This window comes from Phaenicophaeus curvirostris, chromosome 2, assembly GCF_032191515.1.
Source record: "Phaenicophaeus curvirostris isolate KB17595 chromosome 2, BPBGC_Pcur_1.0, whole genome shotgun sequence".
In the NCBI taxonomy this organism is placed as follows: Eukaryota; Metazoa; Chordata; class Aves; order Cuculiformes; family Cuculidae; genus Phaenicophaeus; species Phaenicophaeus curvirostris.
Window position 1 is genome coordinate 109948247 of NC_091393.1, and position 19604 is coordinate 109967850.

General features: G+C 44.6%; 1 protein-coding gene across 1 annotated transcript; it reads right to left on the reverse strand.

The window, feature by feature from the left end:
• Positions 1 to 927: 927 nt before the first annotated feature.
• Positions 928 to 15579, reverse strand: STON1 (stonin 1). Its single transcript, XM_069850430.1, has 4 exons — positions 15445 to 15579; positions 12280 to 14273; positions 2620 to 2822; positions 928 to 2241 (listed from the first exon to the last, which is right to left on the reverse strand). Exons 2-4 carry the CDS (start codon positions 14222 to 14224, stop codon positions 2167 to 2169), a joined length of 2223 nt encoding a protein of 740 aa, XP_069706531.1. The 5' UTR covers positions 14225 to 14273; positions 15445 to 15579; the 3' UTR covers positions 928 to 2166.
• Positions 15580 to 19604: the final 4025 nt, after the last annotated feature.

A 19604-nucleotide genomic window follows, 5' to 3' on the forward strand; every position in this document is an offset into this window, starting at 1 on the left:
CCAAAATGAAATATGACTAAAACAAGCCAAATATGATTTGAAGGTGCTAATGGTTTCTCAAGTCAAAAGACGGACAGAGGATGCAACAGCTGAGACGTCTTTGGATCCCTACTATGCTCAAATGCTTGCTTAGATTTATAATAATATAATCTGCTAATAAAAAGGGATACACTGAGGAGCCAAAATACTACAATAGTCTATTTGGGGCTCTGGCAATGTAATACCCATAAAAACCTGCCCTCAGGACTTACTATAGAATCTATTACCCATTTAATTCGCAGCTCCCAAACGGGGATGGGGGGAAGGTTTATTGTGATGAACTAGGTTCATATTACAGCCTTCTGTTCCCTCAGCCTGGTGATTTTCTCAGTGCACACCCCACCTATTTCTGCTTTTGGGGAATAACGTTTATCTGTATTTTTTTGTACACTGTTCATATAAACAGTTACAAGCTGTGACAAAATATAAACTGAGACATAGTGTATTACTACTTTGTTCTATGCTAATTTCAGTTTGAAGTCAGGATAATTTAAGGAAAACTGCAGCAAGGAAAAAATAATGCCACGAGGACTTTTTTTAAATTTATCAGATATTTCAGACCTGGAATTCCAGCCTGCAGAAAATGACCAAGAGGGTAAGGGCTGAGAAGCATTGAAACCATTCTCTAAATCATAGAATCACAGAATGGTTTGTGTTGCAAGGGACCTTAAAGTCCACCCAGTTCTAACCCCCATGCCATGAGAAAGGACACTTTTCACTGGATCAGGGAACTCAAAGCCCCATCCTGCCTGGCCTGGAACACCTCCAGGGATGGAGAATCCAGAACTTCTCTGGGCAATCTGGGCCACCGCCTCCCTCACCATCCCCACAGGACAAAATTTTTTCCTAAGATCTCATCTAAATCTCCCCTCATTCAGCTTAAAACTACTCTCCCTTGTCCTATTCCTGCACTCCCTGATCAAGAGCCCCTCCCTAGCTTTCCTGTAGCCCCTTTCAGTGCTGGAAGGCTGTTCTAAGGTCTCCCCAGAGTCTTCTCTTCTCCCGGCTTAACAAGCCCAACTCTAATTTGTTCAAACCACAGTTAACACATTAATTGGGGGTTGGTAGCTCAAGCTGCCTTCTCTTGCCAACTTCCATTCCTACATTGCTTCCCCGCAGAAAACACCTTTAGAGCCAGCAGCATGAAAACATCTCTCTTCCCATACATGGAAAGACATGCTCTATATCTTAGAAGTTACTCAAAGTGACAGCTCCTGCAGTTTACAAACCAACATCTGGAACTTGCATCCTCTAGGAGAACCCCAGCAACAACCAGCCATTTCTTCAGTTGGTGGGGACAAGCCTCTGCTGGTGTAAATTTTCCAAGCTTCATCAACTGAAACAGGCCACAACTGGTTTCCACTTGCTGAGGATCCATCCCCTCGTCTCACTTGCTGCAGTGGTGACAAAGATTTGTCTAATGGTGGCACAGAAGCTTCTATCACATCTGCCAAATTTTTTTTTTTGCCCAGGAGATTACTCTGAGTGAACTCATAAAGTGCTGGGGAGGGAATGCTCACAGTCAGAGAGAAATGAAGAATATTATTGCTGAGGAACTTTTCCCAGTGAAATCACCCAGTTTCCAACACATTAATTAGGCTCTTGTCGAGACTAATAGTATGACTTGTTCTGTACTGAAGGGAGCAGAAACACGCAGGACTTTGGTTTTCAGACACCACTAAAAATGTAATTGTGCCTGCTAGACCTTACCCAGATGCTGGTCTGCACATAAGCCCTCCAGCAATTTTTATTGCTGTATATTATATGTCCAAGTGACACGAACTCTTTGAGTACGTTTCAATATGGAGGATGAGTTCATTCCCAAGTCACAGATATGCAACAGGAAAATAATATATCACATTCAGTCAATTAAGTGCTCACATCCTGCAGCTCTTTACAAGGAGACCTCATCCATCCCACTATTCCCACAACAGAAAGGTTATGTGAACTCAGACCAGTCAAACCAGTACTGATTTGCAGAACCAAACCCAAAAGAAGTAAAAAACAAGAGGAAAAATCAACGACTGTGTTTAACCTGAACTAGGTTACTGCGCTACTTCTACCAGCAGAATTTCCTAAGTGAACTGATTCCTACTAATATCCTAGGATGGTGCCTCTGGTCCTTTTTCACTGCATTAGGCAGCTGCCAGCCTTATCTGGATCTTCTCCATCCAGCCTAATCCACTTCTTTTCAATTTCGACCTGTAGTTAGAAAGAAAAAAAAAAAAAAAAAGCAGGTAGAATTAAGCAAATAATTGGGCTCTGAAAGTGTGAACTGCAGCAGCGGCACAAATAAAAGCTTTGACACCAAATCAAAACATATCCAGTCCCGACAGATTTCAAACCCACTGCTCCCTAAAATAGCTCAGCTGAGGGCGAACAGCGCTGCATCTGCAGTTCTGGTTTTCAGCATCACCTTTGATCAGCCAAGGGATTATTTTTTAATGATCCTTTTGCTCAAAGTCATTATTGCAAATGCATGCAAGGTATGTTGAGAAAACAAAGCACATTCACCTTGCAAATACTGTATGGGGGAGGAAGAAAAGGAGGAAAATACTGAAAGCACAGCCCTGGAAATACCTGGCAGTTGTAAAAAGCTTTCTGAATGACATGTTTCTGGGGCTGCACATCACTTTCGATGCCTAGGGACCTGACTTCTGTTCCTGAGGCACAGCTGTCATGAATAACAAACTGGACAGTGGCAAACGGATACCAGTCAGACGGGATCTCCTGGTCTGATCCAAGTTCCAGTTTGTAAGATAGGCTGTGTGGATGATCTGAACCTTGGAAAAGAAAAAGAAAAAGCAGTTAATTATCCCTTCTTTTTTGACAGTGCAAGGTGAATCTGCTAGCAAGAGAATGGCTCTATCTTTTATTAATGCATAGCTGTTGTTAGGATACAAACTTATTCTGCGGATAATCTTTCGCTGCTTGGGCATATGATGGCCCCTTATTCATTTTTTTCTCCTTTTCACAGTCATTGCAGTTTTACAAATGAATTTGCACAAGATTTACCTTCTGAATAGGAGAAGAGTATTACAAACTTTGCAGAAGGTCACTAAATTCAGACTGTGAGGGAAGAATCTCAGTTTTCACTTAAAAATATATTTCTTGCTCTCGTAAAAAAAAAACAAAAACAAAAACAACCAAACAGCTCAGCCAAGGCAGAGATGCCTCCCTGTGTCTGACAACCACCCCTTCCAGGGCTCTCTGCTGCAGGGACTTTACTGGAGTCTTCATTTCAAGTACTCCAGCTATCTGTGTAATATCATTTATTACAGTATGTCTGTGACAGGAAGATAAAAGCATAGCTCCGAGTGCTGCTCAAACAGCTGCCAGGATAAGGGCTACCTGCGTTCCCTTTCCAGCTTGGTTTGTTATGGGAAAAGAACAAACACCGTTTCTTCCAAACAGAAGTGTTACTGAAGTCACTGTCACATTATAAAGCAGAGTCCTGAAGGACTGCCCGCTACTGCACCGTACCTTAAGTCACTTCCATCCAGCCTCAGAGCCTACAGATCTCTTACTTTAGCATTTTTTTATATATGGCAATGGTAAGCGAAAGCATTTCTCTTCCTCCTGACACACAGCAACACCAGGGTGGAGAGCCAGCTTTCCAAAGAGACCGAGGTCAGCAGGCTGGCTGTGTGCATGAAAGCAGTGTAATATAACAAAACGAGGAGCATCATTTATGGCACAGCTGCCTCTCCAAATTCTTCAAGGCAAAAAGCAGTAATTCTCTGTTTCCGCTCCTCTCCAGGATTTTAGCATCAGCACAGATAACTACCTACCGCTTGGCTGCAGGCAAAAAATGAGCAAAGAAAGGATTGGTTGTATTTTGTCAGAAGCAGCCTGGCAGCACAGATTTGGTTTTCATCCATTACTCTGAACAGCATCTCAAAGTCCAGGCAAAAATGTCCCATCCTTTATGCACTCCCTTCCTCTGCTGGCAGGAATCAATGTCATATTGGCATGAAGGAAATACTGAAGATAAGCTTTAAGCTTTATCCATCCCATAGGAAAAATCACTATAATCCACATCTACAGACTCGTGAGCATTCCGGAAGGCAAGAATAAATAAGGAAAAGCTACATTTCCATTGCTCCTGGGAGCCTTGGACTGGGTGCATCCTCTGGGCTGTTCTGCAGGTTTTCCATGCCTTGCAGCCTGCCCAAGCCCTTTTGGGTTTTAGGAGTTAATTTATGATTGAGACTTCTGACAGCAGAGTTCTGTTGGACACAGGTGTCTCCCACTTCACCAGAACAAACTCTGATTCAGTAAACTGTCCTCCAGATTTCATTCCAAGTCCAGCATCCCCAAAATTCAAGGCTGAAAGGGCATGAGTCTCATGCTTGTCTTACTCATACTCTCTAAAACATTTAATGTTTTGGTTTTCTTCTGACTAATTATATAATTAGTACAATTAACAATTCCCTGCCTCTTCCTTGCTATTACACTCAACAGCACAGTTAAAACTTGCCTGCCTGGAAGGGGTGAACAAATAGGAAGCGCCCTTCGGATTATCAGCTGCTAAAATTCTGATGGAAGAGGTCTCCCACTTTTTTTCTCCCCCCTTTCTTTTTCCATGCTCAATAACAACAACAATAATCAGTAGCTTAAAAAGCTGTTTGCTGACTGCAGGTGTTCCTCCCTCTGTCTGGCTGGCCCCAAAGGCACAGACACAAAACTGCAGCAACATTTACAGCTGCCACTTTGGCCAAGGGGATGTCGCTGGACAAGTCCAGTCCCTCACCTGGTGGACTCTGCCGGGGGCTGATTTACATCCATTCCCTTCCAGCAGCACATCACATTCCATCCTTATAGGAAATGCTGCTTTTTTACATAACTACTTGTAATGTTCAAAGTAAACCTGAACTGGATTCCTGCACCACGGAACAGTATCAGCCACTGGCCTTGACATTTCCCAGGCATGTTTAAAGAAACATGTATCACGACAGAAAGCCAGCAAACATTCCCTAAATGGGACTGGCTGCCCCCTTCTAACAAAGCATGGCTCATAAGGAACTGCTTAGAGGAATCAGAGGAAGAGGCAATACAGCTTGTACTCACAAATGCAATGGCAGGTCTGTAAAGGAGACCGTAAAGTAGGGATCACTGCAACTAATAGGTATGTCCCGAGTTTGGCACTGAAGCTCTGCTCAATATGCCCAGTACAGTACCTTGGGGAGATGTAGGTGCTCAGCCATGGCCATCACCACAGCTAGCACAGAGGAAAGGAAACCAAACCAAGCAGGACAGGCTGGAGAGATCAGATGGAAGAACTTCCCCCCTCCTTGCAGATTTTGCAACTTGCCCACCACAGTAGTCAAGGCACAATGCTTTACAACCCCTACATGCTTAAAAAATTACAATTACCACACAAACCATGGCCCATGACAAAAAGCAGCACCACTGTCACCTCCTTCTAAGTTACCTGCATGTGAATCAGGCTGAGAGTTGCCAATGCAGCTGTACAGCAAGGCTGCCAGGGGGTGAGCAGGAGGTACTGCCTGTGAGTTGTGCTGCATCCGTGCTCCCAGTGTGTGCAAGACATTCACACCTCAGAGCACACTACAGAATGCCAGGGGCATTCAGCATGTGGCTGAAGTCTCAAGACAATGACGCACAGAGCCAGGGAAAACTGTAACAATAGGGACTTTATTACCAAAATATAGAAGGGAACAAAGTCAGAAACAAATATTACAACCACTTGCCAGCTCCTTGAGAAGGACGATAGAGGACTAAGCAAGTAGGAGGAGGAAATGGCACTTCATCACTGGTGCACAGTGACGGGCAGATCTGCACACCTCTGTGACGTGGGCCTTGTCCACAATCTGCTGCTGGTCACCTCTTGCTGTCTACAAGCCCATTTCTCTTGCACTAACACTCTCTTAGTCCACAGTCCCTCTTTCAGACTGCTTGGACATGGTGGAATGATCTCCCTGTGGGGGTGAGCTCTTCATCCTTTAACCTGCCATCATCCCAGTAACTCCTGTGGTGTCAGCAACACTAGCAGTGAAGGAGACCAGAAGCAGCATCCCATTCCACAGCCAAACTGTGAGACATCTTCCCATCTGTGGTACCACAACCCTCTCAAGCTGTGCTCCTCTTGACTCCCAGGACCTGCTCCACTCTTTAGGGGGGGTGCTGGGATGCAGCTTGGTAATGCACTTCCTCAACCTGGTGGTCTTTGTGTTGTTTGCTGGATTGGGATGCACAGGCTGCACAATGTTAGCATCAAGAGAAGGGTCCTTTGTAGCAGCAGCTGCAACACTGAGATGGCGCATTATGCCTTGGACAGGAAAGCAGCGCACTCTGCCTCTGGGGCCATGGCTGACCAAGGATCTGAGGAGAAAGGTTTTGTCCTAGAGCAACAGCATCTTGTTTGGAATACATTTGTGGTAGTAGGAAAAGGGTGTAGAGCTAGGGGCTTTTGGAGATCAAATTCATCATCTTCCTGTCGTGAGAGGAAGGCTTAGGGAGAAACAAGTAGCAGTGGGAATTGTCTGGAAAATTATTTTGTCTTCTGACAAAGGGAATCCAGAAATAACCTCTGCTTGGGATCTTTCTGGAAAAGTACCTGATGGTAAATGTTGGATGAAAAGCATCCACTTGAGCTCAGCCACAAATGGGCCTTCCTCTTGATCTGCTACTAACGGCGCCAGTGTCAGAGACGGCACAGTTGTTGTTCAGTACCGTATGGCACTTAACAACATCTCTCAGCTAATATTCCACCTAACTAACAGCAACGAGGTGGTCTGAGTGTAGAGATCCGATGAGTTCTGGGCTCCTATCTTTCCCCTAGGTGGTGACCTGCAAAGGCAGAGATGACAGTTTTGGGATCTGGGTAAGGCTACTGCCCTGGGTCCTCTGGAGCAGCCTCCACTGACCCTTATGCCTGCTCTCAAAACAGCCCACCCCTCTCTAGTACCATCATCAATGTCAGAAGGAGGTACTCACCACTTCACTTGCAGAGAAGTTCCTCTTCCCACCTCTGGGCTGTGGTGGGAACGTGGAGCAACTTCTTCCTGTTGGTTCTCAGACAACAAAACGATTGACCAACACTTCAGAAGACAGTAAGCACTGCCTTAGTTTTCACCTAAAACCGGCCAGTCCTTGTCATCTCTGCTCCAAGAAACTATTGTCTCCCAGGCCTGGTATTACACTGGAGTTAGAAGGCAGAGAGGAGGCAGGTAAAAATCCTTTTGCAAAACAACTCTGTAACGCTGGATAAGATATTGGCGAGAAAAAAAAGGAAAGGTTGTGGTGTGGAAATACAAGCTGGATGAAGCAGGCACAATGTCAGTCTGTACAGCTGCCCCATAGAAGCTAAGATGACATATTCAGACACAAGCCCAAATCCAAAATGCAGACCAATGAGCATCATGGAGACATGACCATCTGGACAATCACTCCTGAAAGGCAACCAGATAATGTAGGGAGATAACTGAGCTTTTACTAGTTAAATTAGGAGACAGAAGCCCTGGGGTTTGGGCACCTAGGCAACTTGTTAAGACTTTTATGAATTCAGACACCTAAGTCTTTCTGTCTTGCATGTGAAAATTCAGCTCTTATTTCCTAAAAATGTTCCAAATTCTTGCTCTCTTCCTCTGGAAGTACTGGATAGCATATGTATAGAAACCCTTATACAAAGTATATAAACCATATACAACAAAAACGCCAAAAGAACCCAAACAAATCAGTAAAACTATGAAACTAGATTCAACCCATCATTTAGCATTCATATAGCCTTTCACAAACAATTCATAATCTAACTTTGCTGCATTTACTCACACTATTCATCCCTTATTAACCTGTACAAACCTTGATCTGAGAAAGGCTCATGCAGTCAAGCAATTTAAACCAAAAAGATGTGCTGGTTAAGTTGCAATTCAATTTTTGCTGAAAAAGGTCCAGGTCTACAAGTCTTATTTTGAACATGAAAACATCAACATTTGCTAAGAGTGGATTTACATGAGGATTGTTAGAATTTAACAGCTCCTGCAACTATGTCAAAATGGGTGCATTTATCCACCCTCCTGGGAGAAATGCATAGGAGATAGAGGAGCAGTTTGGTGTAGTCCTGGTGCCAGAAAGAGGTGGCTGGGCAGGGACAGAACCCACCTAATAGAGTCATGGCTTGGAGATTCCACCTAGGCAGTTTAGAAAATGAAGCATCAATTGAAGGGTGCTGGGAGCCACATCAGCCCCCACACTGGAGTCCACGCTCATGGCGCAAGAATGGAGATTTCCTAGCAGGGAACACCACAGGGCACAAATTTACACAGCAAGAGATGAGAACACAGCATTTCAAAACTAGCTTCTCCAGCACAAAGCCTAGCCTTGGTACTGCACTGAAATTCGAATACGTTCTAAATTTCCCCATAATACGTGCCAGTTTCACAAACATAGACTCAATTTGCAGAAATCTGATTGGATCAACCCTTCAAAGTCTACAGCTTTTTAGCTTTTTCTTTTGTTTTTAAATAGCACTAATGCTAGGACTCCAAACTCTCCAGAGATCCAGATAAATCTGAGTAAACAGCTTTTAAATAGGTGGGCTATCTTGCAGCTTAGATCAACCTCACGTGGCGGACATTCTTCCAAGGAAGCACTTTATGAGAATCCAGTGGATACTGGTGTATTTCCACGTCTATAAGCAGAGTGACAATATAACTGTAGGCAAACTTTCCTTTTCCCTTTCTCTTTAAGAACCCTTGGACAAAGGCTTATGGAAAGAAAAAGCCTCAGCACATTTTTCTCCCTGCAGTGTTATGAAAGTTTACATATTCGTATCAGTCTGGCTGCCTCCAGGTTCTTGGCATGACTTGGGACAACACTATTTTTAAACTCTTAACGGCCTACAGGAAACTTGACGGAGAGGTTTAAAATGTGACCAGGCAGTATTACTACCAAAATGTGTTTTCAATCACATGAACATTTCCAGGACAGAAATGATTTTGCAGAGCTTGGCCAGGAGAATTATTCAAATGTCAAAAGTTTAAGCTACTGGAAGAAAATAACAAAAAGCTGTTAAATGCCACAAAAAACCCCAGTTCTCATTTTCAAGCAGTCAATTAATTGTGCACATGAAATCTTTAGGTGAATGAATTGCAGAGAATTAAAGACTTTAACCCTCTTTAAAATTGCCTGACTAAACTTACAGCTACCCACAGAGCCAGTCCCCTAAGCCTTGGGAAAACACACGACCCATGGCAGCCCAGGGCAAATCCTTGAAGGCTGGAGTGTAAGACACCCTTACCTACAGAACTGGAAGACCTGAAGAATCTTCTGCCTCCTAGTTCTCCAACATATCTCCATCAACTACTTTGCTCTCACCGTCTCTTTTCCAGTCTTCCAAACTCCTTCCTTCCTGTCTGCCCTTGCAGAATCATAGATGGTTTTCATTGGAAGGGACCTTAAAGCCCATCCAGTTCAACACCTGCTGCCACGGGCAGGGACACCTCCCACTAGATCAGGTTGTCTCAAAGCCCCATGCAACATGGCCTCAACCACCTCTAGGGATGGGGCAGCCATAACATCTCTGGGCAACCTGTGCCAGTGCCTCACCACCCTCACAGGAAAACACCTCTTCCTAAGATCTCATCTAAATCTCCCATCTCTCAGCTGAAAACCGTTCCCCCTCATCCTACACCTGCACTCCCTGATGAAGAGCTTTGCTTTCCTGTAGCCCCTTTCAGTGCTGGAAGCTGCCCTAAGGTCTCCCCAGAGCCTTCACTTCTCCAGGCTTTACAACCCCAACTCTCTCAGCCTGCCCTTGCGTGGGAGGTACTCTAGCCCTCAAATCATCTCCATGGCCTCCTCTGGACTTGCTCAAACAGATCCATGTCCTTCCTTTGCTGAGGACGCCAGGACTGAACACAGTATCTTCCCTCTCTCTGCCAGTTCTCTCTCCCTAGATTACCTCTGGCTTGACTCCCTGCCTCGTGTAAGCCCATACCCTGCAGCTCTTCTGCTCTCCTGCTGCCCCATGCTTGGCTTCCACTGGAAACCCTTCTGAGCAAAGTGTTAGGTGGTCAGGTAACAACCTGCATGTAAAAGGGAGGGCTCAGCCACCTCCAGAGGAACCACATGGCATTAGTCACAGGTCCAAGCCGACCATAGATTCTTCCAAATCATAAGAAGGGGAAAAACAGGGATGGTGTCAACACTACATCATTTCTGAAGCTGAGCATAGCGGTGTTTGCACCGGTTCTCTTGTGGTGTGCATCAGCAGAAATCAAATGGCACAGTCGCTCAAGTTTTGAGACGTCATTGTCTAAGCAAGGCCCAGTCTGCATGCAAAAAAGGACCAGTATCTCCCTGCAGCAGCATCAGTAACATGATCAGCCCTGATCTGCCATTAGGCATGCAATAATCCATACTCTCTCAACTGCAGCTTTAGCCTGTTGAAGCCAGATGCTTTCAAATGCTGTTTTAATACCAAAGCAATCCAGTTCATATATCAGCTTAGGATAATATTCCTTTTCCATTTGCTCCCACCTCTGTTTTTTTCTGTTGATTGCTTACTTCTAACACTGAAATATTAATCAGAATTCAAATGACAAATATCAAAACTGTAAAAGAATAAGTGAAAAGTCATGACAGCTGAGGTATTATGAAGAAACGTTTTCCTGTGAGGCTGGTGAGGCACTGGCACTGGTTGCCCAGAAACGTGGTGGCTGCCCCATCCCTGGAGGTGTTGAAGGCCAGGTTGGATTGGGCTTTGAGCAACCTGATGCAGTGGAAGGTGTCCGTGCCCATGACAAGGTGTTGGAACTGGATGAGCTTTAAGGTCCTTTCTGACTCACACCATTCTATAATTCTATAAACTAAACAATTCAGATTAAATATAACTTACAATTGGATAAAAACAAGGAAAAAATATATCCTTGAGAGGTTTTTTTGCCTTTTCTCTCTCCCACACACATAGCCATGTGTCAGACCCTGGGAGCAGATGTGTTGACTCAATACTAGCGTACCTGAAAGCAGGACTTAATAAGACTAAATCTTTCCTCGATGTTTTAAAGTAGTGGTTATTCCAGACAGTTAGGATACTACAAGACCAAGCCAACCCGTTTGTCAATACCACAAGCGTCCTCCCTTCTTAAAAGTACTGATTTTACAGATATTTTAGGCAAAATGGTTTCATGGAATCATAGAACGGTTTGGATTGGAACAAATCATGATGGTCACCCAGTTCCAACACCCCTGCCTTGGGCAGGGACACCTTCCGCTGGACCAGGCTGCTCAAAGCCTCATCCAGCCTGGCCTTGAACGCCTCTAGGGGTGGGGCATCTACCAAATTTCTGAGCAACCTGTGGCAGTGTTTCACCACCCTCAGTGTAAAAATATCTAGTCTAAACTTCTCTTTTAGTTTAAAACCGATACCCTCTTGCTACAATAGATGCTCTTGCCTCACACAATTTCCCAAAGCCTCAAATACACGGAATGCCCATTCAAGCAAAGGATCAAATGCCTTCACTCTACAGAACTTGATGGAGAATGCTGTGTTCCTCAAGAATTATTATGACTTTAGAAAAGTACCACACTGGGCTGTCAATCTGGTATTGTGACTAAAAATTGGAATTTTAAACCCATATTTATAATTCCCTTCTCCAAAAAGTCATATTTTTCTCCATGAAATTAAGGTAAATTAACTGTTTTACTTAGCAGAAAATCAACAACTTACACACACACAACTATAAACTTAGCTGGTTTTACTGCTGGAAACTTTTAGTGAGGCACCACACTGGAGAGAAATGGGTATAAAGTGTGAGGCACTTTCAGCCGTTGTGGTTATTGCCACAAACATATAATCTCATTGCACAAATAGTTACACATCAAACCTACCATTTCTTAAACAATGCTAGAAAACCAACACCCAACAGCTATGATACCAACTGAGTGATACTGGGTGGACAAATGATATTACCTACTACTATTTGCTTCCTATCCCATCAGCGCCTGGCAGGTGTATGTTTACCCAGAATGATGAGATCCACTTCCACAACACTGCACACTTAAAATTACTGAAAAAAATACACCTGCCTCCAATGAATAAATTAGGAAAACGTCCTTTAAAAATAAATAAATGCTGTATTCTCTTTCCTAAAAGGTTACTACAGTTTAAATGAATATCACCACACAGATAAAACCCCAAACTGATGGAGGTACACAAGCATAAAGCCAGTGAAGACACACACCCAAGCCCGTGATTCTATAGCCAAAATTATTTACTTGAGTTTTTATCTGGAAGCCTGTCTATCTTCCACACCACAGCCCTGTAGGCACTCTCGTACTTTGCTGTTCCAATCGAGACTTGTATTACAGGATCGGATTCAACCTCGTGTAAAGCTCCAAGGCATGTTCTCCTGTTCATTTTTGCTTTTAGCGACTTCTGCCTTTGGAGGTTCATAGTCCAAAGAGCTTTGACCCACTGCGTGGGAACAGGGAAGTGTATCATAACATTTTCACAGTATTTCAGAGAGGACAAACACGTTGGGATGGGAGCAGTTGAGGACATGTTTATAAAAGCCTGAAGTTCAACATATGCCCCCTGAACCACCACCGCAGCCTTCACAGAGAAGGGAAGGTCTTGCCCGTTATACTGTGTCCTGAAACGCATCAGTTCCAGCCTACAGGCATCCAAGGGCGTAAACTTAATAATACGCGATTGCTCAAATTCCTGTGCTTTGACACAGTTATGGAAATGGCAATCAAGAATACTGATCCATTTCTTCTCCTCCTCCTTCTCAAAGTAACACTCGTCCCTCTTCTGGAGCTCCAGGTCATTGAGGGTTAGGAAGCAGTCGGCACTTCCATTCACAAAACACAAGCAGTAAATGTGTGTGATGATGGCACTTTCTACGAGTTTTCCTTCTGCCTTAGTGACTTTTCCCCAAAAGTTATCCACTATTTCCAGAGTAATTTCTTGTTCTTCGTAGTTCCTCTTTGGCCTAGAAATGGTAGGAAGCTTCATAAGCTCTTCTTCGACCGTTACAAGGAAATCGGTGAAGTCATTATAATCCGTGGTGCCCAGCTTTAACATCTGCTCAACCTCCGGCTCATGGATCACTTCTACTTTGGGATGATACCTCCTTTTCTCTGTGTAAGACACACACTCGATCTTCACTGTATGGATTTTTCCTGAGACATTATAGCTCTCTAATTTGGGTTCAGACAGCTTACAGTGTGGCTGCAGCTGGAGTTCCTTGAAAGGTTTCTCCAGGCCCTTTTCATAATACATCTGCAAGACACCTCCAGGCTGGACACTAAGGTAAATAGGGCCCCACTGCCGAGAAGACATCATGTTCTTCTTTTCAGGAATCCTCAGCATGAATGGCCACCCATCCACTTTCCGGTTCCTGAAGAGGCTATGAGGGACAGCAGGGGACAGCTTGTGCCACACGTTAGTGCTGGAGACTGGCAGGCTTCCCGCAGCATCACAGCTATCAGCTTGCAGGTGTTCCAGCCTCTCACAGATGTAGCTGAATGAGCCCTGGTTAAGGCTTTTCTGATCATGGCAGGTTTCCTTGTCTTTAGGATGACAGGCACTCCTGGTGAGCACTTTGTCCTTCCTCTGTGTGCTAACAGTAGCTGGTGATGTGCTGAGTGAGTATCCCTCATTCCAAAAAGGACTGGAAAAAGCACAGTCACTCTGGAAACACAGGAAGCGCCCTGGTGATGATGACAATTCTTCTAACCCCTCGCAGCTTCCTGGCAGGTCAGGGTTTCCTTCGTCTGTTGATTTGGAGACTGAAGTCTTAACTGCCTGGTCATGAGGTGAGGTGTTCAAAGAAAGGCTACTCGCTTTCTGCGAGGTTAGGGATGAGCAAATCCCCGGTGAGGGAAGAAGGTTAATGGCTGGTGGCCACTCAGGGATGGGATAAAGGATGTGAATCCCAGGCTTTGGGATACATGGACTTCCTGGGTAGTCTCTGGTAGGCGTTGTAAGTGGAGAGTTGCTGGGGGGTCCAGGACTTAGGTAGAAGTCAACTACAGGAGACGAGAGTGGAGTGCTGCCTGTAGAAGATGACCTGCTCGAAGACTCATGCACACTAGACAGGTTGAGTTTGAGGCCATTTGCTTTACAACTACTCTGACTATCAACTAATCTCTGAGGCGACTGGAAGAGGGGCTCGTCGTCAAAGGTGACCCAATTTGCTGGATTTGTGGAACACATCTTGTAGGAGAAACTTGAGGCACTTCTATATATATCACCCGCAAACCATCTACAAAGAAACAACAGACATGAAATAAATTCTCTTGAAGGACAGAACAAACCCAACCCCTATACAATTCAAGCCACACAAAGCTCAAAATTGGCATACAGTTCCCAAATCCAGCATACTAGGTATTGACAGCTGTGTAGAAACAGATAAACTGCCCATGAATCCCCGCTGCTCTCCTGGGTTTGGGATCTAAGGGAGATCCAACCTTTATGGGCTGTTCCAAGGATCTGATGCACACAGCCTCTGGGTCAGAGAGAGCAGAAAGTCCCACAGAGGTACAGGACCACTTGCACAATACTTTCTCCTACACAGCTTATGCATAGCCTGGAACATGGATAGACATTTTCCTTACTTGGCCTCTGCTCCAGGGCAGGTTTCCCCTCCTTCCCCCCATTAAATAAAACATCATTTTACCAAGAATGGTGCAGCTGTTTGCAAAAAAAGGGTGAGAGGGGGATTTTTTGTTGTTGTTGAAAAGCTGTAGCAACTGATTGTTGAAGGCAAAGGCACACACACTACAGCCATCTGGGCAAAACCAGCCTACCAGGACAACACATGCCATGAGCAACCAGCTCCTGAGGTCTCTCCAAGGCAGACTTCCTCCTCCTGCGATGGGCAGAGGCAACAGGGCAGTTGCATGAGCATCCCCAGGTGCTGTGGCCACCAGAACTGGCCTACAACTCATCACCCACTTCATGCTGCTATCTGAGGTGCCTCCAGCCAGGAGCAGCAGGTGTAGACTGGCCCCAAGCACCTTCCACATCTGGGTAGGATCACGACATGTCAATTCCTTCAACCTTGACTTATGTTCCTAGAGACTGGACACGTCAGAGGGGGCACAGAAAGGCTTTAGAGCTCTATGAACAAGAGTTAACTGAAAGATGACCACTGCGTTCCAGCTGAAGGGTAGGTTATAAGCATCCACCAGAGATAAAACACTGGTGAAACACAAATCAAGGCCAAGTAACAACACACGCATCTGGTAAGCACTGAATTGGCTGGCAGCTTGGAAAAAGAATGGGTCTTTAAAACAATTAATAACCTACACTTCATCAAACGAAGTTGCTATGTAAAGGGCTTGGCTGGATGTCCCGAGCGCAGGACTGCAACCAGCAGATAATTAATCTTGCCTTCATGCTTTTAACTCATACACTGAAATGTAAACGCTTACTGTATCCATCCTCAAAGTTCTTCTGCTCCTGACTGATGAAGAAGTAAGCAGTAAATTGCTAATGGCTGAGAAGAAACCAAGTACAGTCAAGCACCACAGGGCACAGATAAATATCGCTCATTGGAAAAGAAGTTGAGCATATTCCCGCTTGCCTGAAAGCACAAGGCAGGCTGAGTTAATACGGACAAATCCACCTCTGTATACATTACTTCATTAATTAAAGGTTGATAATGATGACTTAAAGCCATTCCCCTTGGTGCCCACATAGCCACAATCAGGCCATTTATTAACTACACGGCCCTACAGCTGATAAGGACGGAAACACAACAGCCACTCTTTAGCAGCAGGATTAAGAGCAGAGTTCATTTTAGAGAAGCCAAAGTTCAGCCAAATTAAATCCTACGTTCCCAGTCATTCTTTTTACCAGTTCCCCATTATTTCTTGGCCAGTTTATAGCCTTTAAGAAGGCACCATAACCTGTGGCACAACCCACTTGCTCGGCAGCCCAGCAAACAAGAGCGCACAACAGAGAAGGGCCCTGGTCCCTCATTAGTTTTTGAACTCTTGACCTTTTTGTTCACTAAAAATGTTTGCACTATGCAAGGCATTTTATAAGCACTCTCCTCTCCACTTAAAGAGAATGAGCTAACAAGGTACAAACAACAATCACAGCTCAGACACACAACTACCAGTGTATCCTTCACCCACACCATCACTTAATCAACATAAAGTGTAGCGATGGAAATAAAAATCCCAGCTGTTTCATCTCCAACTTGGTCATCAATTTTTCCTCCCACTACACGCCTTTCTCCTCCTTCCCCTCTGGTTGCCGGCACTGCTCCTGCAGCAGTATATATTGACTATTCCCAGACTGGGAAGATCCAAGGTTTTCAGACCTTGCTTCATCTTAACAAGCCCCATTTGTTAACAACAGCTTATGCAATGCTAATTTGGAGCGTGGCTTTGCCCTCTAACTGTGGGGCAGGCCAGTAAATTCAGAGTAGTGGGAAGCAGCCTCAAAAGTACAATTAAAAACTCCTCCAGCATTCCCAAGGGATCGTCAGTGATAAAGAAAACCCCACTGAGCAAGGGGAGAAAAAGCCTTTCTCTCTGGAGGGGCTGTGGGATGGTGCAGAGTTATGGTATGAAGCACAGCAGAGCCACTGGCGCATTCTGCCACCCACCAGGGCACAGCGAGCCAGTGTGACTGCAGCCACGCTTGCGGGGCCAATCACACAATACTGGATGCTCCAGAAGGGAAAACATAAAACAGGAATGTAAGTAAACACAAATGCTGTTTACAGTAAACACATCCTGCAGCCTGTTTCCCTTTAGAAATGAAGTTTTCCAGCATCCTGTATCATTTCCAGATGTAGATCTTTTTTCCTCTTAACATCTGCTGTGATTCACTTTTTACAATATGATGGTACACATTATTCAAAAGGGTTTTCTTCCTGCTACATACAAAAAGAGGTTTAAAATTCACCTGCCAAATATTTAACTTCAGTCAATAAATGTCTGTGAAGCTAACCACATTGGCTGATGGAGATCTCACCCCCCACATCCCTATCGCTGGGTAAGGCTGGAGCTTTCACCTTTCATTGCATCCCCAGAAATGCATGTTTCAAAATAAACGATACTGATGTTAACAAAAGCACTCAGGCAAGAAGTAAGTATTGAAACAGATGGCAGTTCCCCTTTGCTCATGGATCCCCAAACCAAGTGCTAGGAGTGGAGGGGAAAAATCCAACTGGATCTTTAAAAGCTATTTTTGCAATGCTAATAAAAGGAAATGTGCCTTCTCACAAGTTACAGTCAGTACCACTCATACAGTATCTAAAAGAAAGAAAAATGCTTATAGTCATAGAATGAATCATAGAATCATAGATGGTTTGGGTTGGAAGGGACCTTAAAGCCCGTCCAGTTTAATACATCCAAACCCGCACTGTGTATGACTGAACCCCCTCAGCACCTCTCCCAGGGGCTTTCCAAGCTTTTGGCACCAGGTAAAACCCTCCAGATTTAAACACAAAACGTCCTTTTTTTTTAAATATGGGAGGAGCATGGGCTTAGCTGATGGGGAAACACCTCCCTCCTGCAAAGCACAAGGCAAGTAAATGCAAGCTTTAATACATTCCTCAGATTCCAAAATACACAGAAAAGAACAGTTTTCATGGAATCATATCATAGAATCACAGAATGGTTTGAGGCGGAAGGGACCTCAAAGCCTATCCAGTTCCAACCCCCCTGCCATGGACAGGGACACCTCCCACTGGATCAGGTTGCTCAAAGCCCCATCCAACCTAGCCCTGAACACCTCCAGGGATGGGGCAGCCACAGCTTCTCTGGGCAACCTGTACCAGTGCCTCACCACCCTCACAGGGAAACATTTCTTCCTAAAATCTCATCTCGATCTCCCCTCTTTCATCTTAAAACCATTCCCCCTCATCCTATCCCTGCAATGCCTGACAAAAAGCACCCCCACAGCTCCCCATAGGTCCCCTTTCGTTACTGGAAGGCTGCTTCAAGGTCTCCCCACAGCCTTCTCCTCTCCAGGCTGAAAAACCACAACTCTCTTAGCCTGTCCCCATAGCAGAGGTGCTCCAGCCCTCAGCTCATCTTCACAGTCTCTTCTAATGCAGCCCAGGATATGGTTGGCTTTCTGGGCTTCAAGCATGCATTGCCAGCTCATGCGGAGCTTCTCGTTAATCAGCAGCCCCAAGTCCTTATACTGCTTCAAGAAGGTTGCTCTCCAATGTTGTTACATCTGCACATCACCATCAATCTTTTCTCCTAAGTTCTTCTTTTGTTCTAGAAGTGCCCCAATTTCCTCCTTCAGAATTAGGACATTCTCCCTCAAAACAGCAGTAAACTCAGGCTTTAGGATAGCTGTGTTTTGACTCAAAAAAGCTCCCGCGGGACCCATGCAAATGTAATCAAACATTCTGGGCCAAAGGAAAATGACACAAGATGCCGTTGATCGCTGTTACCACAGATGTTGTGCAGCCCATGACATTTAAACAAGCACGTGTGGTACCACATCCAGCTATGGAACAGGAAATACCATTCTCAGGATATTGAAACTGCAAACAAAAAAGCTGGCTGAAATACCTGTTGATACTAAAGCCATGAGTGAACCCAAACACTGCGAGTCATGTCAGTTCTTCCTACCTAAATACCTTCCCATTTATCAGCTTAACTCAGCCCCTCAGCATCTAATGAGCAATAGTTGCATCTTAATTTCTTCTTTATAATACCTGGAGGATGTAAGTCCTGTTCTGTTATTGAGAGACTTTATAGCCTGTAGCTATTACTGGGTCCTTGGTTACTTCAAAAAATCCCAGATAAAATCTGCAGCAAAAACACTGTTCAACTTTTGTCCCTTGTGGGGGAAACTGTTTTCTCATCCTGCAGTCTAACAGAAAAAACAATTTCCTATTTGCTCCAAGGTGTGATTCCAAGTATTGGCTTTGTACTTTTCATACAGCCACACCTTAGTTCTTCAACAGCTGAGGACCCTGACTTGTCCTCCAGCTGCATCCTCTCTACGCTGACAGGATGGCCCTGTGTCACCTCCCCCACCACGCGGAAGCAGCAGCATCCAAACCCGCACTGTGTATGACTGAACCCCCTCAGCACCTCTCCCAGGGGCTTCCCAAGCTTTCGGCACCAGGTAAAACCCTCCAGATTTAAACACAAAGGTCCTTTTTTAAATATGGGAGGAGCATGGGCTCAGCTGATGGGGACTAGCAAGGAAACACCTCCCTCCTGCAAAGCACAAGGCAAGTAAATGCAAGGTTTAATACATTCCTCAGATTCCAAAATACACAGAAAAAAAAACCAATTTTCATGGAATGGTTTTGCATTTGACAGGTATGGTTGAACTCTATGATCTGAAAGGTCTTTTCCAATCAAGCCATTCTATGATTGTATGACTACGGACCCTGTATACTACTACACATCTATTATATTTCCACAAACACCACCATCCATAGCACACAGCCTATAGAGAAATGTAAGGCAGACTCTGCGCGCCATGGTGAAGCTGTCCCACACCATCCGAATTTTTACCACTTCTTATACAGATATGTAGACAATTCTTCAAGCGTTTTGCCATAAAGTGTAACAGTCTCACAAGAAAATACAAATACGTCACAGTT

Bases quoted from the DNA above. Each gene is read 5' to 3' on its own strand.
- STON1 (XM_069850430.1), bottom strand. From the start codon at position 14,224: ATGTGTTCCACAAATCCAGCAAATTGGGTCACCTTTGACGACGAGCCC. The intron at 2,823-12,279 runs GTAAATAATTTT...TTCTTTTCCAAG, and splicing joins GCTTCCAGATAAAAACTCAA to GTTCAGATCATCCACACAGC. The intron at 2,242-2,619 runs GTATTTCCAGGG...TTCTAACTACAG, and splicing joins AAGCTTTTTACAACTGCCAG to GTCGAAATTGAAAAGAAGTG.